The sequence below is a fragment of the Cnephaeus nilssonii genome (assembly GCF_951640355.1).
Source record: "Cnephaeus nilssonii genome assembly, chromosome: 20".
In the NCBI taxonomy this organism is placed as follows: Eukaryota; Metazoa; Chordata; class Mammalia; order Chiroptera; family Vespertilionidae; genus Cnephaeus; species Cnephaeus nilssonii.
In genome coordinates this window covers 20,234,375-20,259,067 of record NC_137091.1, presented here as the reverse complement: position 1 = coordinate 20,259,067, position 24,693 = coordinate 20,234,375, and the positions used below count along the sequence as shown (strand labels likewise).

General features: G+C 51.1%; 1 protein-coding gene and 1 long non-coding RNA gene across 2 annotated transcripts; one reads left to right on the top strand and one right to left on the bottom strand.

Annotated features, from left to right (window-relative positions):
* Positions 1 to 1,387: 1,387 nt before the first annotated feature.
* On the top strand, positions 1,388 to 6,035 carry GINS3 (GINS complex subunit 3). Its single transcript, XM_079800127.1, has 3 exons — positions 1,388 to 1,803; positions 2,563 to 2,796; positions 4,467 to 6,035. Exons 1-3 carry the CDS (start codon positions 1,618 to 1,620, stop codon positions 4,695 to 4,697), a joined length of 651 nt encoding a protein of 216 aa, XP_079656253.1. The 5' UTR covers positions 1,388 to 1,617; the 3' UTR covers positions 4,698 to 6,035.
* A 13,550-nt stretch (positions 6,036 to 19,585) lies between these two features.
* On the bottom strand, positions 19,586 to 21,032 carry LOC307115860. The gene is made up of 3 exons (XR_013815137.1): positions 20,783 to 21,032; positions 20,372 to 20,512; positions 19,586 to 19,880 (listed from the first exon to the last, which is right to left on the bottom strand). It is a non-coding gene; the product is annotated as an uncharacterized lncRNA (long non-coding RNA).
* Between the last annotated feature and the right edge of the window lie 3,661 nt (positions 21,033 to 24,693).

The window sequence follows — 24,693 nt, the reverse complement described above, 5'->3', positions numbered from 1 at the left end:
AGGCTTCCCGTGCTTTGGCTCTGGCTTCCCCACGACCCCCGTGGTGATGACACCCGGACTTCGTTGATGGAGGTGACCGAGTGGTCAGTCCATGGAAGTTGGATGGCTCGTCGTTGTCCAAAGGAGAACATGGCCCGGAACCCTTCGTGTGGTTTCCCGGGGAGGGAGCGGACGAGGCAGAGGAGGCAAGTGGGAGCCAGCGCAGGTCTGCATGGTTTAAATAACGTTGGACTCTGGGCGATCAAGGTGGCCTCTAATTGTCCAGCACTTGACCTTGGGGTGATTCAGGGCAAGGGAACCGGTGTGAGACTTAGATAAAGGAAGGGGTTGGGGATATGGGCTTCGGATTGGTGGGTTTGAATATGAAAGGCGTATCCACAGGCAAGGTGCTTGTGACTCTGCGAATTAGCTCATCCGGGGAGGGACAGTTCATCCCGAGGGCCCCAAGGCTCCGAGATGTCACGGTACACAAAACAGAAAAAAAAAAAGTAAAAACATGAATACACTCTCCCGTCCCATGAACCCTTTGCTCACAGTTCTAGTGGCCCCAGAAAATCGCCCTTTCATAGGAAAAAGAGTTCTGTAGTGCATCTCTCCACATGCTGCCACCACCCGTAGCCCTGACTGAGTAGCACCCCCAAGTCTGGGCCCATGACCCCTTCCCCGCCCCCACCAAACCAGGGATGGTACCTGACACAGACTACAGGGTGGCTGGCAAACCATGACCCTGGTGGTCTGCCTCAAAAAGAGGAACTGAACCAATCAGATTTCCTCTTTTAAGGACTTACATTAAGAGCCACACAAGGAGACTGCCAGTTTCTTTCGCGCAACAAGAGTCACAAAGATGCACGGTGACAAAACAGGTCAGTAGGTCTGATCGGGCCAGGCCTGGGATGGAGGGCTCCATGCCGCCTTTCTTTAAGCTCCCAAACGCGTAAAGTGTTTTTAATTTCATATACACATTTACAGGACACCATAAACACAACCTGGCGCAGCTGCATCCTGCAGCTTTAACCCTTTGCACTCGTTTGCTTTTTTCTCGATTTCTTTATTCTACTCGGGATTTAATTTTTTAAATACCCCAGATTTTACAAAGCGCGGCAGTAGAATAAAAAACTGGAGTTTCTTTTCATACAAACTTATTTATTTGGATTTTTTTATATTTCAAATTATTGATACATTTAAATAGTAACTTTAATCTCGACATCCGAGTGCAAAAGGTTAATAGGCATTTCCAGGTTCGAATCCCAGCTCACCACCCACAATCTGGGCTACACTCGGCGAGAAAGCTTCAGGGATCGGACGCTCTCCCAGCGCCAGCGCCTCCGCCCCGCCCCGCCCCCCGGCCCGCCCTCGCCCCTCGCCCCGCCCAGGACTAGACCTTATCGATTGCTTCTGCCTAGGCCGGCCAGCCCGATCCACTGCTCCGGCCTGGCCCGCCCCGAACGCGGGAGAAGAGTGCGCGGGAAAACAGTTTCGATCCGGCTCGGCGGCCGTAGCGACCCATTCAACCCCTACAATTCCGGCCAGCCTCCGCTTCCTCCTGCCTTTGCATCCCTGACTCCCTGAGGTCTCCCGAGTCACCCGAGTGGAAGCAAAACCGCTCAAGCCGCCGCCATGTCCGAGGCTTATTTCCGGGTGGAGTCGGGTGCGCTGGGACATGAGGAGAACTTTCTTTCCCTGGACGACATCTTGATGTCCCACGAGAAGCTCCCAGTGCGCACAGAAATTCCCATTCCACGCCTCGGCGCTTTCTTCCCGGAGCGGAGCGGAGGGGCCGAGACCGACAACACCATCCCTCAGGTGAGCCCCCTGGCTCGGCCCTGCGCGGAAAGACTACAATTCCCAGTGGCCCTTGCGACCCTGGGGCGTCGCATCTCTGGGCGCGCCGTCCTCTGGGATTTGTAGTTTTACGGGCAGACGGGGGTCGTACTCGCCAAGCAATCTATCCGCGCGGGTCGCGGCTCACTGCGGTGGTCTCCTCCCCGAGCTTGAGTCACTTGTACGGAAACTAAATTTATCCCAGGTCGTCAGGCTCCCTCCAACACGGATTTCATTTTTGAAACTACAAATTCAGCAATGTTTTCCCACTCCCTTTCTCCCTTACCCTCAACACGCCTAAGGATTGGCTCCTACTGAAAACAACAGCTTTGGGTTCTGTAAGAGCATGTAATGCGTCTGGGACCCACCAATGGCTAGATTCTTCCCTGCATCATGATGATGGTATCAGCAACCATTGACTGAGGGCTGTGGTGCCAACATGGATGGAGTGGGGAGAGTGTACTTTTCTATGTATTAGCTCTTTAATTCCTCAACAACCTTGTAATTAACTAGGCATTGTTACATGCAAGGAAACTGAAGCCGGGAGAAGTTTGGTAGCTTGGCCAGGGTCCCGCCGTGGGTGGTGAGCTGGGATTTGAACCTGGGGCTATATGACTTCACATACAAGTGTGTCCCAAAGAGAACAGGCAATATTGCTCACGCAATGCACATTTTCCTTTTTGCCACACACACATTGATTTTTGTCATCGTTCTTCAAATCTACGTTCCTGTCTGACGCAGGGCTCAAAGCTGGAACTCCCCTTGTGGCTGGCAAAAGGACTTTTTGACAACAAGCGGCGGATCCTCTCTGTGGACCTTCCCAAGATCTACCGAGAGGGTTGGAGGACTGTGTTCAGCGCAGATGCCAACGTGGTGGACCTCCACAAAATGGGGCCCCACTTCTACGGGTTTGGCTCCCAGCTCCTGCATTTTGACAGCCCAGAGAATGCAGACATCTCCCAGTCTCTCCTCCAGGCAAGTAATTGATGGGGAAACCTATGGCACCGCACATGCCTCAGGAGCCAGCTATGGCTGCCCCTCTGACCCAGGGAAATTTATGGCATATACAATTAGTGTGTTGTTATTCTAGGCCAACCAACAGTTAGACTGCATTTGCCAAATACACACACACACACACACACACTTAAATGGACTTGTCTACTGTTATTCATATTTGCTTGCTAAGAGTTGGGGGCAGCAGAAAGTCCTGGAAATAAGAGGTGAGGTGATGGCTGATTGCAGGCATCAGGCACTTAAGTACACAGTCACAGCCCAGCCCAGGACCCGTCTGAGAGTTCCTGACAGAAATACATCTGGTATTGGGTTATTTGTTCCCTTTCCTTGCTCTGGGGTTAAGACCTGGCTCTGCTACGTACGGGACTTGGTCAAGCTACTTGACCTCTCTAGGCATCAATTCTTCACCGAAGTTATAGAATCGTAGTGAGCGTATGTGGAGTCATTTAATAAATGGTAACTATTATCCTTGTCCATGGACAAAACAGTGCTATGCATATGTTACCATCCTTTATGCTGGAATAACCTTGATTTAACTTTTGTAATTACTTTTTTCTGTTTGCTGTTAAAACTAGAAGAAACCACCCTTTCTACCTCTTGTTTTACTTCCTCGTTTCTAGCTTAATAAGAACACACTTGTCACCTGGGCTGTGCTGACACTTCCGTCGGGCGTGACGGTTGTTTGGCCTGACATTTACCAGTGCTGTTTCTAATGTGATAGTTAAAAAAGAAAACAAAAAACTGTTGCCATCCTCTCGGAAAAAGAAGTCAATGCACAGACGATGGACAGTTTGAGCTTTTGAAACTCTTCTAAGCAGACCTCATTTGTCTTGTAACGTTGCCAGGACATATTCTTGAGTGGGAACGCTGCCCTTCTTAAGGGAGTTACATGTTGTCTCTCTCCGTCTCTGCTCTGAAGTGCTGTAGACTGGAGTTGCTCACAGAGAAGGTGAGATTGCCGGGAGACCGTTGCAGAACTGAAGGGGGGCTTGTGGCTTGGGCTCAGAGCCCCGAACTGACACCGGTAGAGCTATGTGACTCCATCTCTCTCTCAGGCTGAAACGATAGACACTGCATTCAATTAAATCAGGGGTCTTTTCTGGTTGAAACCTGCCTGCATGTGACCACAGTGCATTATCACGGCCTTTGTTACTATAACAATAACAGGGAATGCTTTCCGAGGAGCTTACTCTTGCCAGCCATTTGCAAGATGCTCTGTGGGTATTACTTCATTGGATTTCCACAATAACCCATTTCACAGGCAAGGAAATCGAGGCTTGGCAGTGTGAAATGACCTCCTCAGACCTTCTTCTGACTGAGTCCTGAGACCAGATTCTCCCCTTTTGTGTCATTTAAATGTTTGGGGATAAAACTGGATCTGGCTTGGCCAGCATGGCTCAGTGGTTGAGCATCGACCCATGAACCAGGAGGCCATGGTTTGATTCCCAGTCAGGGCACATGCCGGGTTGTGGGCTCAATCCCAGTGTGGGGCATTGCAGGAGGCAGCCCATCAATGATTCTCTCTCATCATTGACGTCTCTATTTCTCTCTCCCTCTCCCTCTCTCAAATCAATAAAAATATACATATATTTAAAAAGTGGCTCTGGTTTCTCTTGCTCCCTCTCCTTCAGACATTTATTGGACGTTTTCGCCGCATCATGGACTCCTCCCAGAACGCATACAATGAAGACACTTCGGCGCTGGTCGCCCGGCTGGACGAGATGGAGAGGGGCTTATTCCAAATGGGGCAGAGAGGCCTGAACGACTTTCAGTGCTGGGAGAAGGGGCAGGCTTCTCAGATCACAGCGTCTAACCTGGTTCAGAACTACAAGAAGAGAAAGTTCGCCGACACGGAAAACTGAAGGCCAGCAGGACCCAGCGTCGCCCCTCGTAGACCCGTCCCCGTGTGGCCTCAGCATGGCTCATTCCCTGCAGCTGTCTCGGGGGCGGTGTCATCCTAGTTTGGCTAGGACGTGCTGGAGGATGTCCCTGGCCCTGGAAGTCTTCCAGGATGGCCCCACCCTGCTGACCCAAGCCCAGGCCTCCCTCACCCCAGAAGCCACAGCCGAGGAGCCATCCAAGCCCTTGATCCATAAAGATCGGGATGCATGTGCTGCAGGAGAGTTGGAACCGGAGTCCTTGTGCCTGGCAGGGACCTGCCAGCCTGAGATGTCCACTTCCCCGCGCTCAGAGCCACCTGGGTCTGTTCACGGAATGTTCTCTCGCGCGGAATTGCTTCATCTTCCCGGTTGTGCAAAGGGCAGCACCCCCAGGATGCTGGACGTGTAAATATCTCTTGCCCCCTGCCTGTGGGGAGTTACCCCAATTTCCAAAATCAGCCATGAAGAAGAAGGAAGGATGCCCAGCCAGTGTGGCTCAGTGGTCAAGCATTGACCTACGAACCAGGAGATCACAGTTCGATTCCCGGTCAGGGCACATGCCCAGGTTTCAGGCTCAGTCCCCAGTAGGGGGCGTGCAGGAGGCAGATAATCAATGATTCTCTCTCTCATCGTTGATCTTTCTCTCCCGCCGTCTCCCTCTCTGAAATCAATAAACATATTTTTTTTTAAAAAAGAGAGAGAATAAGAAAGGAAACGGGAAAGGCAGGCGAATGGCATGGTTCCACTGAGCTTGTTTTTGCCTCTGAGATCTGTACGGCGTCTCAGTGGCTCCATTCCCGCCCTGGAAAAGCTGTCAGTGGTCCAATGGCAACCTAGTTATTAACGGGTGCTCACCAGCCCTTATTCCGTGACATCGGGACTTTGGGGTTGCTGGTCAGGAAGAGCCCCTGTCGGAGAAGCGTAGTTAACAGGGCACATGGCCGTGGGCATGTGTTTCCTTCAGTCCGTTTTGCTCATCTTGACGTCGAGGCTTCCTGAGAATCTAAGCAAACACAAAACTTCCCCTGGAGATCCCGGCGGGAACCTCGGGCTGAGCAGGAGACGGCCTTCCTGGGGCCACCGGCCTGTCTGAAGGGCAGTGGTCTCCACCCCACTGCACCCCCACAACCAGGGAGAGCTGCCTCTGTCGCTGGACACGAGGAAGTTGGGTATCCAGACTGCAGATGTCTCAGAGCCAACTTAGAATGTCAGGAAGGCTTTGAAAATGCCTGTTTTGAGATGGATCCCGTGTTTTTATCGTTTGATTTCGGTGCTAAATAAACGACCCGCTTTGCACTTGGATACAGTCTGTGTGAGTGCTATTTCCGTCACTCAGGTATTTTAGCTGAAGAGGCGGAGCCCTGCCAGCCTTCGGTCCTTGATCGTATTTGACGGTCATGCCCGAAGAAAGCCATGTTTTAGCAACTGCTCTTTTGTGTGCATGCGATTCCTAAATAGGAAAGTGCTGTGTCCTACAAAGGTGGGACTTCCATGGCGACCACGGCATTTTTAAAAGGAAGCGGGGACGGGGGAGGGAAGCATTGAGTTGTTCCCTGCCGAGTAACCTCCCTTTAGGTCAGTGGTTCTCAACCTTCCTCATGCCGCGACCCTTTAAAACAGTTCCTCACGTTGTGGTGACCCCCTAACCATTTTCGTTGCTACTTCATAACTGTATTTTTGCTACTGTTATGAGTCGTAATGTAAATATCTGATATGCAGGATGTCTTAGGCGACCCCTGTGAAAGGGTCGTTCAACCCCCAAAGAGGTCGCGACCCACAGGTTGAGAACCGCTGCTCTAGGTCATGAGCCTTCCTCCTGTCGCCGGGGATGAGGAGGTGCAGAGGAGGCTCCCCCCAGAAGCCAGAGGTCGCCCATCTACCTGCTTTTCAGAGGTCAAAGTCAAGTCAACTACAAGGACTACCATTTCATTAAACTTTATTTGAAAATAAGTTTAGATTTCTGGAACAGTTAGTTGTAAAGCTAGCACAGGGCGTTCCCATATACCCCTCCCCGGCTTTCTCTTATCAGGTTATCATGTCCAGGCATCAAACACTTCACCAAGTCACAGGCTTTATTCGGATGGCACCAGATTTCACCCTAATGTCCTTTTCCTGTTTCAGAATCCAGTCCGCCGTTGCATTTAGGGGGCAATCGTTTTTGGGTTTTTTTTTTGTTTTTTTTTAAAATATATTTTATTGATTTTTTACAGAGAGGAAGGGAGAGGGACAGAGAGCCAGAAACATCGATGAGAGAGAAACATCCACCAGCTGCCTCCTGCATACCCCCCACCGGGGATGTGCCCGCAACCAACGTACATGCCCTTGACCGGAATCGAACCTGGGACCCTTCAGTCCACAGGCCGACGCTCTATCCACTGAGCCAAACCGGTTTCGGCGGCAATCGTTTTTTAAAGCAAAGCAGAGCATCAGCCTTCCCTACGTTAACTTCAGAAGTTAAGCTTATCGTTGCTGGCCTGGCTCAGTGGTTGAGCATCGACCTATGAACCAGCAGGTCACGGTTCGGTTCCCCGTCAGGGCACATGCCCGGGTTGTGGGTTCCATCCCCAACAGGGGGGCGTGCCGGTGGCAGCCGATCCATGATTCTCATTGATGTTTCTATCCCTCTCTGAAATCAATAAAAGACGAAGGTAAGCTTATCGGAAAGGATCCCCTGCCTAGGGGTGGGTAACTGGGGCCGACTAGGGGCCTCCCCAGGAGCAAGCTGCTGCGAAGCTCAAGGAGGGAAAGAATATTTGCATTCCCCTGAAAATGGAACTTTCCCCCAGTTCTTGCATCTGATGGAGAAGGGCCTCTGATTTGCCTTAAACCTTTCAGCATTCTCTCTCTCTGATAGCAGCCCCTTGATTTCCTCCCCTTTCCCATCTGGCGCATCCCCGCTAATTCTCTTGGTGTCTAAAGGAGTTTCAAATGAGCACCGCTTTCTACGCCAACGCTATTAACAAGTGTCAGCGCCGCTCCCAAAATAGTGCCCGGGACCTGCTAACGGTTCCCAAGAAGCCGAAGCCGCAGAGAGAGCACACAGAACCAGAGAACCCTGGCCCGCCTCTGGCCAATGAAAACAAACCCCAAAAGCCCCGGGTTTTAGATCTTTGTGATGTCTTCTGCTCCCTGTCGCCCTCGAAGAAAGAAGTTTATGTGGCTCCCACGCGATTCGCACGGCTCCCTTTTTTGCAAGTAAACTTCCTCCCTGTGGACAGCGTGTGGGTTTTTGGTGTGTTTTTTTTTCGGATGCAGAAAAGCAAGTGAACAGCGAAGGGGTACAGATCCCACTGCAACCGGGGAGAGAAGAATCGTGTGACTTAGTGAAGGAAAAGTGTGGTGAGTCCAGCCGGCGAGGCTCAGTGGTTGAGCGTCGGTCAACCTAGGAACCAGGAGACCACGGTTCGATTCCCAGTCAGGGCACATGCCCAGGTTGTGGGCGTGATCCCCAGCGTGGGGTATGCAGGAGGCAGCCGATCAATGATTCTCTCTCACCATTGATATTTCTTTCCTTCCTTCCTCTCTGAAATCAATATATATATATTTAAAGCGTGGCAAGATTGCATCTCAATGCCCCCAGGAAGACTGGAGGCAGAAGCCGGTATTGAAGCCAACATACGGCCTTGCTAAATCACTGCCAGAGTCACAGGAGGGACAGAGACCACAGCTGTTCCCGGAGAGCGGCCTTATCTTAATGGGAACAAGAGGACTTGGCACTTGGCTGTCTCTTAAGTTCAAGAGTGAAACATTTTAAAAACTTCTCAAAAGACACTGTCATTTTCTAATGTAGCATTTCATGTCCACGCACTCACTGCTTTATCTAAGATTCCCGGTAAATATTCAGTAATGTGCTCCTTTTTTTTTTTAATGTACAAGTTTTTTAATTTTTTAATTGCTTTTTTTTTTTTAAGCCCGGCCGGGGTGGCTCAGTGGTTGAGCATCGGTCCATGAACCATGAGGTCACAGTTCGATTCCCAGTCAGGGCTCCGTCCCCAGCAGGGGGCCTGCAGGGGGCAGCTGTTCAATGATTCTCTCTCATCATTGATGTTTCTGTATCTCTCTCTCTCCCCCTTTCTCTCTCTGAAATCAATAAAAACATTTAAAAAGAGGGAGAAGAAGAGGAAGGGAGAGAGAAGGAGAGGGAGAAACATCGATGTGAGGGAGAAACATTAATCAGTTGCTTCCTTGCACACGCCCTGAGCAGGGATCAAACCTGAAACCTGGGTATGTGCCCTGATTGGGAATCAAACCCGCCACCTTTCAGTGCACTGTGGAGGGCGCTCCAACCCACTGAGCCACCCCGGCCAGGCACTGTGCTTCCTTTCAAAGAACTGAGCAGTCCAGGAAGCATTTTCTCAGGCCGTGAGCACATTTCAGAGGATGCTACTCGCTGAACGTCTAGGTCATTCCAAAGGTTCTTAGGAGGAGCACACCGCCGGACAGGGCGCAGCGTGTTCAGGTGTGGCCCGCAGTGAAAATCAAGTTTCCAGTGTTTATGGCCTTTTTAAAAGATCAATAAAAGCGGGGAAAACCTCCGTCTGTTGTGAAAGACTGTTACTTCCACAGGCGACCGTGATTTTGAAAGGCTTTTCTGCCACTGCCAACAAAGCCAGTCAGAGGAGGAGAATGTGCCTCGGGTGAGAGTGCACACGTCTGTGGAGAGAGCGTGTGCGGCTGAGTTCAATGGAGGTGCACGTACGGCCTTGCTTCATTACAGCTCAAGTACCCCGCCTCCTGGATGTCCTCATGCATGTGACAAGGTCCCTGGGGATAGCAACAGTACAACGACTGAAATTTCTTTTGAGCCGAAACCGGTTTGGCTCAGTGGATAGAGCGTGGGCCTGCGGACTCAAGGGTCCCAGGTTCGATTCCGGTCAAGGGCATGTACCTTGGTTGCGGGCACATCCCCAGTAGGCAGCTGATCGATGTTTCTCTCTCATCGATGTTTCTAACTCTCTATCCCTCTCTCTTCCTCTCTGTAAAATATCAATAAAATATATATTTTTTAAAATTTCTTTTGAGAGCCAAATTTTTTTAAACTTAAACTTCTTCTAACACCACTTCTTCAAAATAGACAAGCCCAGGCCGTGGTATTTTGTGGAAGAGCCACACTCAAGGGGCCAAAGAGTTGTGTGTGGCTCGCGAGCCGCGGTTTGCCGGCCACGGCTCTAAGCTATTGCGCAGCGGCTACCAGCTTAGGGAGCGCTGATAAGAAACTCCATCATCTGCTTATTTGGGAAGAATCTGAAGGAGCAGACGAGTCACTGCCTTTGAGGCCTTCCAAACAGATTCTGGGCACATAACCCGGGAGGGAGGCGGGGGAGTGTGTGTGTGTGTGTGAGGGGAGGCACAGAGGCAGGAGGAGGCTCGGCCGGCCAGCGGGGGAGCTGCGGCTGAGCCAGCTCCCAGGACCCGGAGAGCGGACGGGCAAACAAATCTCCAGAAAGAGGTCATGTGCTCAGGCCCCAGGGGTGGACATTGGCTCTGGAAGCCAGAGCAAGAGAACTGGTTTGGGGGTGACTGCTTGACAGTATTCTCTGTGGGACCCCATCCCTTAGTGATAGCGCCTCTGTTTCCTCCTAGCAACGTGGATGGCCGCTGTCTGCCTGACTTGGGCCAAAGCGCAGGAGGGCCGCCTCCTCCTGTCCAGGATCTCTCTGTGCCTCCCCTCACACACACACACCCTCCCCCGCCGGCCGAGCCTCCTCCTGTCCGGGATCTCTCTGTGCCTCCCCTCACACACACACACACACACACACACACACACACACTCCCCCGCCTCCCTCCCGGGTTATGTGCCCAGAATCTGTTTGGAAGGCCTCAAAGGCAGTGACTTGCCTGCTCCTTCAGATTCTTCCCAAATAAGCAGATGATGGAGTTTCTTATCAGCCCTCCCTAAGCTGGTAGCCCCTGCGCAATAGCTTAGAGCCGTGGCTGGCAAACCGCGGCTCGCGAGCCACAGGCGGCTCTTTGGCCCCTTGAGTGTGGCTCTTCCACAAAATACCACGGCCTGGGCGAGTCTATTTTGAAGAAGTGGCGTTAGAAGAAGTTTAAGTTTAAAAAAATGTGGCTCTCAAAAGAAATTTCACTCGTTGTGCTGTTGCTATTTGGCTCTGCTATCTAATGAGTTTGCCGACCACTGGCTTAGCGCCTGTTTACAAAACCACTTTATCGCGTTGTATGTAATCCACGTGAAAGAGCATGTGTAACACACCCTGAGATTGTGAAGTGTTCTAATAGCACGAACGCCCATGGGCTCCCATTCGTTTGAGTTCTAGGACGCAAGCAGTGCTTCTGTGTCGCTCCTGCCAGCCCCTCCTCCTAGGTTGTGTGTTTCTTTCCCCCTTGCTCTGCCTACCTAATGTATATATTACTTTGATTAGCTTTTGTGCGTCTTTTTTTTTTTAAGTATGTTTTTTATTGATTTCTGAGAGGAAGGGAGAGAGAGAGAGAGAGAAGCATCAAAGATGAGAGAGCATCGTTGATTGGCTGCCTCCTCCATACCCTCCCCTCCCACCGGGGATCGAGCCCAAAATAGGGCCCTGACTGGGAATTGAATCGTGACCTCCTGGTTCATAGGTCGAAGCTGAACCGCTGAGCCACACCGGCCGGGCCGGGCTCCTTTCGCTTGGTTTTATGTTGTGGTTTTCAGCAGTGCTGCTGCAGTTTGTTTGTTTTGCTGCAGGATGTTCTATGGTGGGGACATGGCGTAGTTCCTATGAGCTTTCTGTTGTCACTGGACATGGGGTTAGTTTCCAGTCCTTTTTTTTTTTTTTTTTCTATTACACAAGGTGGGGCAAAAGTAGGGGATGCTTTTTACCACAACTCAGGAAATGTTTAAAAATGTGAAGTGCTCTAGCTCTGTGCCAGGCACCATGGTGCGGACTTCATAGGCATCGCCTCATTTACTCTCCACAGCAGCCCTAAGAGACACATCCCTGTTTTGCCTCTTTTTCCTGAGAAGGAGACAGGCTCGGTGAGGTTAAGTAGCTGCTCGAGTTGGGGGTGACGGCTTGACAGGATTCTCTGTGCAGCCAGTGCCGAGCCCTCTGGAGCCCAGGCCCCGCTGGTTCTGAAAGTTAAGACTCTTAGCCGCTCTTCGGTTTTGGTCCTCCCCACACCGTTTCGACAGGCATCGCCACACCATCACCCCTGCGCGCCTCCTTGGGGGAGACTGGCCCAGCCTGTGCCCGTGTCACATCCTACAGCCATCATCTGCGGTACAAATGGGACTCCTTCTGGTTCAGATCCCTGCTCCCGTCGTCCACAGTTCGTGCGCGTTCCTGAGAGTGCAAGTTGCTATTTTCGAGACGTTATTTCGCATGGCCTCCCGCCCCGGGGCCCTTGGCCGGCGTAATGGGGGCATCCCAGTTGGCAGAACACAGTGCAGCCCTCCGGGCTTGATTAGATGGGTGTGATCTGCAACGCTGGCTGTTCCAGGGACTCCCCTGCCTCCCTCCATCCGCACTCCACCCCTGGCTCCAAACCAAGTGCGAGGAGGCTGCTGGGAGGGGAGGTCGGCAGGAAGAAGAGCCGAGGGGACAAGGGTGGCTGGGGGCCAGCCTCTCCCAGTGTGGGTTTCACTGAGAAAAGCCACTAGGTGCACCCGGTAATAATGCGGATTTTTTTCAATAGATGGAGTCACACACATGTTGATACACATGCAATTTGATATGTATGCTATTATGTTTATTGACAGCAAGCTTCAAAACGTCATATGTCAAATTTGCTGAAGGTATTAACATCATAGATATTTTTACGCTAAAAAATGTCGAATTTTGTGCCAAAAAAAATAGAGCATTTTCGGGAAGTTTTAATTCATTACTTTATTTTGAAGAAAAGTGCTGTGAAAGTTATCGTCTACTTCAGGAAGCTTATGGTGAATATACTCCATCTCAAGATACTTGTGAACGCTGGTTTAAACGCTTTGAAAGTGATGGTTTCGATGTGAAAGACAAAGAACGTCCAGGTCAACCGAAAAAGTTTGAAGACGAACAATCACGAGCATTATTGGATGAAGATGCATGTCAAACTCAGAAACAACTTGCAGAAAGATTAAACATTGCTCAGCAAACAATTTCCGATCGTTTACAAGCAATGGGAAAGATTTTAAAGGAAGGAAAACGGGTGCCACATCAACTGAACGGAAGACAAATGGAAAACCGAAAAGTCATCCATAAAATGTTGCTTCAGCCACACGAAAGTCTTTTTTGCATCGAATTGTGACTGGCGATGAAAAGTGGATTTATTTTGAGAATCCCAAACGCACAAAATCATGGGTTGATCCAGGTCAACCATCAACATCAACTGCAAGGCTAAATTGCTTCGGAAAGAAGACAATGCTCTGCATTTGGTGGGATCAGGAAGGTGTGGTGTATTATGAGCTTCTAAAACCAGGTGAAACCGTTAATACTGATCGCTACCAACAACAAATAATCAAATTGAACCATGCTTTGATCGTAAAACGACCAGAATGGGCCAGAAGACACAGCAAAGTAATTTTGCTTCATGATGACGCACCATCACACACTTCAAAACCAGTTAAAGACACGTTAAAAGATCTTGCCTGGGAAGTATTAACCCACCCGCCGTATTCACCAGACCTTGCTCCTTCAGATTACCACGTGTTCCGATCGATGGCCCATGCACTTTCTGAGCAGCACTTCAAAGCAGACAAAGACGTGGAAAATTGGGTCTCTGAATGGTTTTCCTCAAAACAAGAAAATTTCTATTGGGACAGCACCCACAAATTCCCTGAAAGATGGGGGAAATGTGTAGCTAGCGATGGACATTACTTTGAATAGAGCACTTTTGATGTTTCTCTTGAAATTATCATGTTTTCTTTGATTACAAAATCCTCATTTTTAACCCGTTAATAGCTAATCCGCTATACCGTTTAAGCGTGACGTTTAAGCAAAATCCTACAGCAGTGGTTCTCAAAGTGTGGCCCCCAGATGGACAGCATCACAGCACCTGTCAATTTCTTAGCAATGCAAATCCGCGGCCCCCAGACCCACGGCACCCCCCTGAGCACGGAGCACCGAGCTGCCCCACGGAGGTGCTTGGTCACTGGGTGGTTGAATTGCAAGCTGTGTGGCCCAGAATGTGCCCCGAGGTGTTACAATGCCGATGTGAAGAGGGGCACGCCGCAGCAGCCTGCGGGCCGCACTCCCTGGCCTGGAGAGAGGAGAGATGGGCCGGGCCACTCACGGAGTTTGGCTGATTTCAAGGTGTGAAGGTAGAGACACAAGTCCGTGTGCCCTGGGGCAGTGCTTACATCCTGACAAGGTGTGAAAGGAATTAACTAAGGGTGCTGCAGCCCTGGCTGGTTTGGCTCAATGGATAGAGAGTGTGCCTGCGGACTGAAAGGTCCCAAGTTCGATTCCGGCCAAGGGCACATGCCTGGGTTTCGGGCTCGATCCCCAGTAGGGGGTGTGCAGGAGGCAGGTGATCAATGACTCTCTCACACCATTGATGTTTCTATCTCTCTCTCCCTCTCCCTTCCTCTCTGAAATCAATAAAATATATATATATATATTTTTAATAAGGGTCTTGCAGGTTGGAAGCCTTTAAACTAGTTTGAAGTTACAAAAATCAGACACAAAAAAAAAGGAGAGAGAAGGGAAATTATGTTATCTTCAACCTCAGTTAAGTCAGGACCTGCTGTAGGGGATGCTACCGGATTATGTGCCGAGAAAACCCACGTGGGGCTGAGCAGAAGCCTGAGACCTCAACCTCCCCCCGCCCCCATGCCTTTGGACAAGTTCTCCTCCCGCGAGCAGCTGAACAGCTGCTCACTTCAAAATAAAGCCGACTCCTCCACCCACAGCACCCAGCCTCAGCATGGAGCTGCTCTGACAGAAACAAGTTAACGGGGTTTTAATAAAAATAGAACCCAGATAGGCCTCGGGCCCCCTATTTTTGCAACCAACAGCTCTGTCACTTTCCGTTCCCGGTGTCGGGGCTGGTCCCTGCTGAGAGTTACGTAAGGGCAGTGGGCTGGGGGAAGCAGGGCTTTGAAAGTCAGCACAGTGGTTGAGCGTTGACCTATGAACCAGGAGGTCACGGTTCAATTTTGGTCAAGGGCACATGCCGGGTTGTGGGCTCGATCCCCAGTGGGGGGCGTGCAGGAGGCAGCCGATCCGATCCATGATTCTTTTTCATCACTGATGTTTCTATCCTTCTCTCCCTTCCTCTCTCTGAAATCGATTTTTTTTTTTAAAAGCAAAAACATATGTTTAAAAAGCACAAATAAAGGTTGGCGTACACACAGCTTAGCTAACCCCTAGGGTGGTTAAGAATATGGCTCCACGTTGATCCTGGCTGTGTTATGTATTGGGCAGGCCCTCCGCCCGTTCCCTCGCAGGTAAAATCCAGACAACAATAGGTGGGTTGTCAGGTTGTTGTGAGGTTTAAAGAGTTCATATGCATAAAATGTTCAGAACGGGGCCTGGCACATGGTACGTGCTACTTAAATGTCAGCTCTTCTTATTCCCAGTGTTTTGCTTTCGTAACATTTCTAACTCTATCTTTGCACACATCTGCAATTACCGCCCAGGGATAAATTCCTAGAAGCGGAATAGCTGGGTGGAGTCACTAGCATTTGTATAAGATTGTGGGTACATAATGCAAAACTCCTCTACAAAATTCGCATTCCATAATTATTCCAGGACTGTGTTTAAATGGTCAGCAAATGGACATTAAATCCCTGCCCTCAGCGGGGTTTATGTCAGAAAGGAAGCGGACAGTAAACAAAATGAAGCAGTGATCCGTTTGAAAGTGACAGTGCTATGGAGAAAAATAAATCTGGGATGGGGGTCGGGAGTCTTGGAATGGGGTGCAGTTCTAAAGAGGGTGGTCCAGGCCCAGCCAGTGTGGCTCACTGGTTGAGCATCAGCCTATGAACCAAGAGGTCATGGCTCGATTCCTGGTCAGGGCACATGCCTGGGTTGTGGGCTCAGTCCCCAGTGGTGGTTGTGCAGGAGGCAACCGATCAATGATTCTCTCTCACCATTGATGTTTCTATCTCTCTCTCTCTTCCTGTCTGAAATCAATAAAAACATATATTAGAAATAATAGTAATAATAAAGAGGGTGGTCCAGGAAGCCCCCGGAGAAGGTGATGTTGGAGCAGAGACCTCATGGAGGGAGGACACATGAAGACATCTGGGGGAGGAGTGTTCCAGGCAGCGGGAATAGCATGTGCAAAGGGCCTGGGGCAGAAACATGCCAGAATGTACATGGAGGAGGTAAGGGGACGGGGACATGTCACCTGAAACTACGCTTTGGGAGCAGTTTGAATTTTGTCCAACTGTAGGTCCAGGGAGGATGCTGTTCAAGGAGACAGCACACACGGAAACTGTGTTTCTTGTTTCAGGAGCACTGAAGGGAAGGGACAGCTCTCGCCGTGTCCCAGCGAGAAAACCAGAGGTCCCTGTGTTCTGAGTAAAGCATGTGACCGTTTCAGATACTCAAGTCCAGTCGTTTTTCCCTAGAACAGTAAGAACCGGGAGTAAAACGAGACGACACAGGCTTGTTTTGTTTGTTCCTGGGCTGTGTTCCCGGACAGCCTGTTAGCCAGGTTTGCAATTCTGAGACAGTATTTATCAGGGGAATTTAGTCCATGAGGCTGAGATGACAGGGCCCCACGGCCCCACAGCCACAAAGCATCGGCCCCAGAGACACGCAGGGGGCAGAAAGGCAAGCGCGGAGGTAGCAAATTCAGGGCAAAGAAGGAACCACCCCAAGTTCATCTTGGGGACCACCATGGCAGAAACACGCCACCTGGGACTTCCACCCACTTCCTCAGATTGCAGAACCTCTCAAATAAATCAGGAAGTTCCAGGGGCTCGGGAAGACCAGGCTCTGAGCCAAAATGGTTCTAAGTGAGGGAGACGCATCTTGGTGTAGAACCGAGGCTGGTGGGTGTGCCTGTTGCCACCCGGGTCAGAGAGAACCCTGGCCTGACGCTTCTTCTCTTGTTTACCCATCATCCACGTTTACTGCCCCTTCTGTTTGTGAATGGGCTTGTGGACAGTAGGTCCCTGGTCACCTGCCCTGAGCAGGATTTGTGTCTGCAGTGGCTGCCCCGAGAGGCTTGGCTAAGTGCTCCCCCAGCTCTGGCTCCTCCAAGTCAACATGAATCAGCGTCATCTCTCCTTTTCTCCCCTTTTCCTTCCCTCCTTTCTTCCCCCTCCCCCCAATCGCCCCTTCCTCCCTCCCTCTCCCCCCCCCCTTCCTTCTTTCTGTTTTATGGGTGGAGTGGTTTCATCATGAGGAATTGGGATTAGGCATAATAGAAGGCTTGGCCTGATAACTGTCCCTTAGTTCATTTTTCGAGCAGAAATAAGAAGTACTTGTTGAAAAAATGAAGCAAGCTGAAACCACCCAAGGGCAAAGGGCCAACCCCCATCACTCCCTCGCTGTCACTCCCTCGGCAGCGCGTCCTCTCCCAGGACCCTCGCTCAGTGTCTCCTGTCCAGAGAAGACCTATTGTTCATGCACACGCGTGTTTCTGTAGACGGACTGTACACGGGAAGGGACTCTGACCCCTTCTGTTTCATTCACTGCGGTGTTCCCAGCTCCTGGCACATGGCAGACATTGGAAATACCTGTGGGATCCAATGAATTATGCATTTCTGAAATCTGTTTCCCTCATTCAAAATTAGGCCACGGAGCCCTAGCCGGTTTGGCTCAGTGGACAGAGCATCAGCCCTCGGACTGAACGGTCCCGGGTTCGATTCCACTCAAGGGCACATGCCTCCGTTGCAGGCGCCCTGGCCCTGGTCAGGGTGTGTGTAGGAGGCAACCAATCTATGTGCCTCTCTCACGTCGGTGTTTCTCTCTGTCTCTCCCTCTTGCTTCCACTCTCTTTAGAAATCAATAGAAAAATATCCTCGGCTGAGGCTTAACAAAATAAAAAATAAATATGCCATGGACACCCTTTCATGTCCTCTGTCTTATGCTTTTTTAATGTATATAGTTTAAATATATCTCTATTGATTTCAGAGAGTTGGGGAGAGAGAGAGAGAGACATCAATGTTGAGAGAAAACCATTGATCGGCTGCCTCCTGCACGCCCCACGCTGGGGATCAAGCCTGAAACCTGGGCATGTGCCCTGACCGGGAATCAAACCGTAACCTCCTAGTTTATAGGTTGACACTCAACCACTGAACCACACCGGCTGAGCTTGATTTTTATAAGATAAGCCCTAGCCCGCTGGTTACTATGACTATGAGTGTACAACTGTCTCTTTAAGACCCTGCTTTCCATTCTTTTGGGAATATATCCAGAAGAGGACTTGCTGGATCATATGGTAATTCTATTTTAAAGTTTTGGAGGAATCTTCAGACTGTTTTCAAGAATGGCTATACCATTTTACATTCCCATCCGCAGTGCACGAGGCTTCCAGTTTCTCCACATCCTCGCCAACACTTTTTGTTCTTTGAGTGGTTTTGTTTTTGTTTTTTTTAATATATTTTTGTTGATTTCAGAGAGGAAGAGAAAAGGAGAGAGAGGGAAACATCAATGATGAGAAAGAATCATTGATTGGTTGCCTCCTGCACATCCCCTACTGGGGATCGAGCCAGCAACCCAGGTACGTGACCTTGACCAGGAATCGAACTCGGGGACCATTCCGTCCCCAGTCTGACACTCTAGCCACTGAACCAAACCAGCTGGGGCTTCTTTGTTTTTTTGATAGTAGCCATGCTAATGGGTGTGAGGTGGTATCTCCTTATCGTTTTCATTAGAATTTTCCTGATGGTTGAACATCTCTTTGTGCTCATTGGCCATATTATATCCTCTTTGGAAAACTGTCTATTCAATTCTTTCACCTATTTTAAAATCAGATTTTGTTGTTGTTGAGTTTTAGAAGTCCTATAGGTTTTTTGAATATTAAACCAGATTTGATCAGCATGTTTGGGAATCTCACATTAAGCTAGAAATGAACACCTAAATCTCCTGTCACCTCTCTTCGGTCCTGTTCTTGTGTCATTGGTTTGTTTTTGACCTTGGGGCTGGACTCTGTCAACAGCAAGCTACTAAGTCTTTGTTGCCATTTCAACTCCACGTGCTTTTGGAGAGGTTGGTGGTGGTGTCATCCCCATTTTACAGATGAGAAAACCAAGGCTCAGGCAGGTCACGTGACAGGTTGAGGGTCTCCCACGGCTGGTCTGTGCACAGCTGGCATTTCGAACTGTAGCCTGGATGCCTCACCGCTTCCCGCCTCCTTGGTGCTATGTGACTTGGAACAGGATGGCCTCGCTCAGACTTGGGAATCAAAGGCTCCAGGGGCTGGAGTGGCTAAAAATAGCCGCCACCACCTCCCCCCTCTTCCCCCAGCGGGGTGTGCTGTGCGGAGGTCATGGTCTCTCTGCAGGAAAAGCGACAGCATTGCCCGCGGAGAGAGACTGCGAGGGCAGCCCCTGGGGAAAGCCCGGGCTGGCTGCAAGTCCCGCCTGGGAAGGCAAGCGGCCTCCCGTGCTCCTGGCCTTGTGCCTTCTCCACGGGGCCTGAGAACAGAGGGCCACCCTCACCCCCACCCCAGGGCTTCATGGGCCCCTTGGGCCGCAGTGGTCGGAGGAGGTGAGTACGTGCAGTATGATTCCTTTGGGGAAAACACACACAAGTACATATATGGCTGAAGGACATAACCCCCAAATGTTACCATGTTAACACTGGTTATTTTTATGTAACGGAATTATGAGAGATTTTTATTTTCCCCTCTGCATCTTACGATTTTTCTGCATTGAGCATGTATGACTATTGGAATTTTAAAAAAATATTGTCAGATCCACCAGTTGCCTTGACTCGGTATAAACTGGGGCTCCGTGTGTCCGGTCAAGTTCCCAGGACAAGTGAAGGGGCTTTTTCATTTTATTAATTATGGATTTTAGAAAGAGAGGAAGGGGGAGGGAGAGAGAGAGAAGCATCAACATTGATTGGCTGGCTCGGCACGTGCCCTGACCGGGAATCAAACTGGTGACCTCTCGGTGCTTGGGTCGATGCTCAACCGCTGAGCCACACCGGCCAGGCAGGCCAGGCGTAAAGGAGCTTTTCCAACAGGAACTAGCGGTGCTTCTGCTGTCCCCTGAGACTCCGGAGGAGCTGGTGAAGGGTCTGGAGTTACTGGAGCACAAAGAGCCGGCCCTGCAGGAGGACGATCCTACATGTTGTGGGAGAAAGGGGGTGGGGACATAACCCGCAAATGGTCCAGGTGGCCCACAAGCCGGTGCAGATGACATGGTGGCTGGTGAGATTCCAGAGCCAGGCTGAGGCCAGGCACTCCGCCCTGCTCACTCCCTCATTCCAGCTTCCTCACCATCTGCTCCACCTCCATCCGGGAGCCCCTGGCAGGGCTGCAGCGGCTCAGCTCTGCGCCTCCCTGAGCTCAGCACAGGGTCTGGCTGACCCAATGCATGATGGATGGATGGATGGATGGATGGATGGATGGATGGATGGATGGACGGACGGACGGACAGATGGATGGACGGATGGTACTCTCCCCCAGTCATCCCTTTGCCATCTCCCTATACTGACTTTATTGACGTTCCACCCCTCTCTGCGAGGTCTTCCTCCAGGAAGTCCTTGCTGACACCCCCCCCCAGACCCCCACCAGAACCTCAATTACACGTGTTAGCAGAGCCTGCCCCGCACCTGCATTATGGGACTCTAAGCTGGTTTCCTTCATCCAGGCGTAAACCTTAACGCCAAGGTCATGCCCTGGTCAGCTCCAGTTCTCCAGCGCACCCCACAGCACAGGCAGGGCTTGACACCCCAGGGGCACTCAGCCGGCTCCTATGAAAGATGAGGAAGGATGCACTCTTCTCTCCCCGGGGCCCTGTGACTCACGATTAGTGGGTGGGGAGTGTGACTGGGGAGGGGGACAGTGCCTGCCCCCCCCTCCCCTCCCCTGCAACGAGAGGAAGCTTCCCCGGCTCCAGGCTCTTCTGCACCTCGACCCCACCTGCGAGTCCTTTTTTATTTGCTCTCAGTCATGGTCACGCGGGGCCTGGGGAGGGAGGGTGACTCAGCCAATTCATCAGCCCAATGGAAAAACCCAGTCACCTGTCCTCCTGGCGCTGGGACCGGAGCCCTCTGCATCTGGAAGGGCAGCCTGCCACACTGTTTTCAAGGTCCTTTTGTCTTTCACCTGCTGGAAAAAAAAAAAAAAAACACCACACAGACTGAAGTATGAAGCAGCACGGCCGGCTGACGCTGGATTTGTGGGCGGCATGAACCCCGGCGACCAGTGATCATGTGTTCCTCCTCCGCGCCAGGCCCCGAGTTGAGTGCCCATGTGTGAAATCTCAGCAGTTTCCCAAGCCCATTGCTTTCTGAGGGGGGTGCTGGTCACTCTCTTGGCCACCAGCATCTGATAGGCCCTTCCCGGGGCAGAGCCCGCCTCCCACGAGGAGCTGAGAACAGCTTTGCCCTGCCTCCCTTGCAGCTTTGGCAGAGTACCTGATCTGGGTGTCTCCAATCAGACACACCCATTCTTTCTATTATTATTAAATTTATTGGTGTAACATTGGTTAATAACATAAATTTCAGGTGTATGACTTTCCAATACAACATCTGTTACTCAACTAGGTGCTCCCGCCCAAAGCCTAGCCTCCTTCTGTCACCATATATGTGACCCGCTTTGTACCTTCCCCTTCCTCCCTCCCCCACCACCCTCCCCTCGGTACCCACCACTCTGTTGTCTGTATCTGTGAGTTTGTTTTTTTTGTTTGTTCATGTGTTGTTTTTGTAATATCGCCCACATAGGAGTGAAATCATAGGGTTCTCGCCCTTTCCTGTCTGATTAAGTTCACTTAGCACCGTGGTCGGCAAACTGCGGCTTGCGAGCCACATGCGGCTCTTTGGCCCCTTGAGTGCGGCTCTTCCACAAAATACCACGGCCTGGGCGAGTCTATTTTGAAGAAGTGGCGTTAGAAGAAGTTTAAGTTAAAAAAATTTGGCTCTCAACAGAAATTTCAATCGTTGTACTGTCGCTATTTGGCTCTGTTGACGAATGAGTTTGCCGACCACTGACTTAGCATAATACTCTCAAGATCCATCCAAGTTGTCTCAGATGCAGACACACCCGTTTTTGACAGTGAATTGGAAACTGGTGACACAAAGCCACGTAGAATCCATTGTGCTGAGGTTGCAGCGGTGGCAGCCACACCCCCGCGGGGTCCAGAGGTAGCCGTGGTCCTTGATGGCGGTGCCCTGTGTCCTGGCCCAGGGGTGGTGGCGGCTGCAGCGTCTGTGCCCGAGCATGGCAGTAGTTTTGACACCAGACCAACGCCGCAGTGTTGGGTGTGACTCCTGAGGTCCCAAGAGCTGCACCCTCTTTTAACCAAGCCCTTTTCTGCTTAAACTAGCCAGCGTGGGTCCACTGTTTCCTGCACCTCTCCAGACTGGTGGTAAATTAGCCCGAGTTTCCCCATGAGGAAATGGAGGTTCCGAGAGATCTTCAGAAAGGCAGAGTCTCCTCTCCATACAGGCCCATCTGCCCATTTCACAGATGGGACAAGGCAAGTACAGAGGAGGCAGCAACCTAGGCAGCGACCTAGGCAGCATCTTTCAGGTCGTTAGGAGCAAGGCTGGAGGGCACCTCTGAGTGGCCCCCAACCCCAGCCAACAGCTTGACCCTGGGTCGCGCTCTGCTTCCCTCTGTTAAAAACCCTGCCCTCGCCGAAACCAGTTTGGCTCAGTGGATAGAGCGTCGGCCTGCAGACTGAAAGGTCCCAGGTTCGATTCCGGTCAAGGGCATGTACCTTGGTTGCGGGCACATCCCCAATAGGGGTTGTGCAAGAGGCAGCTGATCGATGTTTCTCTATCATCGATGTTTCTAACTCTCTATCCCTCTCTCTTCCTCTCTGTGAAAAATCAATAAAATATATTAAAAAAAAAAACACAAAAAAAACCCTGCCCTCCAGCCTGTCCCCAAACACCATGCCCCATCACAGGGATGAGGCGCCCACAGCAGGAGGGGCTGAGAGCTTGCCCTTCCATCATTCCTAGGGGGCCCCTCATTGCCAGGCATGACTGATCCTCCACAAGGGGCCATTGCCCCTCCCCTGCCTCTCCCCTGAGCACCTTTCTTTGCAGCAGTAGCCCCCGGAAGCGGGGTGTCCTTACAACCACATTTCTCCATCACCTATTGTCTCCACTTTGAGGGTGCAAATCTACAACCTAACCCACCTGAACGCCCCCTTGGATTCACGGATTATCTGAGCCAAGTGGATTGTCTACACTAGTTCAAGGCCATGGCAGACGCCATCCCACACGTGGACAGATGAGTCATGGTTTCAAAGCTCTTGTTAGGCAGCATCGTACACCCTCCTGGGGCCTGGATTCCTCTGGGGAGTTCAGAACAGGCTGGGCCTCATGGATTATGTCACTAGAACATCAATAATTTGCCTTGTTCAGTGACTAGGTCTGAAGTTATTGACAAGGGTAGAACTGAGGAAAGCCTGACAGAATCTCTAATGCAATAATACCAGTTTCATGTTCAATAATAAAGGCAATCCCACTACACCAAGGTCACAGGTTCGGTCTCCGGTCAGGGCAACCAATGAATGCATAAATAAGTGACAACAAATTTCTCAAATCAATCCATAAATATATTTAAAAAAATAATAAAGATGGCCCTAACCGGTTTGGCTCAGTGGATAGAGCGTTGGCCTGCGGACTGAAAGGTCCCAGGTTCGATTCCGGTCAAGGGCATGTACCTTGGTTGCGGGCACATCCCCAGTAGGAGGTATGCGGGAAGCAGCTGATCGATGTTTCTCTCTCATCGATGTTTCTAACTCTCTATCCTTCTCCCTTCCTCTCTGTAAAAAAGCAATAAAATATATTTTAAAATAATAATAATAAAGATGCCTGTTTACTGAACATTTCAACCTTGCGCCTGGCACTGGTACTAAGCATTTTATGTGCCATCATTCCATTCTCAGAGGAGCCCTCTGAGGTCAGCATCATCCTAGTTTCACCCAGTGTGCCGTGGAGGCTCAGAGAGGCTAAGTAACTTCCTGGGCATCACACAGCTGGGAAACTGTAGAACCAGCCTGTGTTCTCAAGGGCTGGCTCCAGACTTGTGTATATACATACACACACAGTCTCCTGGATGTTTTGGATGTTGGAGTTCACTCTGTCCCCACTGACCCCCTCACACCCGCTTTTACAAAAGAGGAAATGGAGAGGCAAGTCTATCCCCAAGGTGAGCCTCCAGGGCTGTAAGGAGGACCCCAGCGTGCTGCCTCCTATAGTTTATGTTCTGCACCTCAAGCAGGAATGTGCACCCCAGCTGAGGCCACCAAACCCGGCAGCTTCCTCAGTCAGCCCTGGTGGTTCCGATCATTCACAGCAGCTTCCGTGGCTTCACCACAAACCAGCCCAGGCAGAGGGGGTCAGGGGAGGCACTGCAGAATTCTCTTGAGCTCCCACCCCACTATCAGGACCCGCCCGCCCCCCCACCAGACGACCTGGTCTAATACATTCAATCTACACCAAAAGGCTGGAATCTGGGGGGGGGGGGGGGGGGGGGGGGGAGAAGAGCCCCGCCCAAGGTCATTGTCAGGGCCTGAATAGAACCGGCCCCAGGAGCCCTCCTGGGGAGTTGTCTTGCCCAAGGAAATGTTTTCAGGTCAGGATTTCCATTCTGCCTACACTAGGCTTTACCCAGGGACTTGGGCGCTTCCTCCTTCGGGGTGACAACGCCCGGGGCCAGACCAGAGTGAGCCTGGGGAAGACAGGGGTCTCCCAGAAGGTGGAAGTGAACTGGGGGAGCAATGACCTTGTCACACGGTGGGGGGACTGAGAGCCCAGACATCTCTGTCTGCAGGTTCCCCAGGGAACCTCGGGCTCTGAAGACGGGTGACGGGACCCAAGGCCCCCGAGCACCCGGTTCTTCCTGACCGCTCCCCACCCCCAGGTCCTTTCCCAGCGGTGCCCTGGCGGAACGGGTGGGGAGGGGTGCTGCCTCC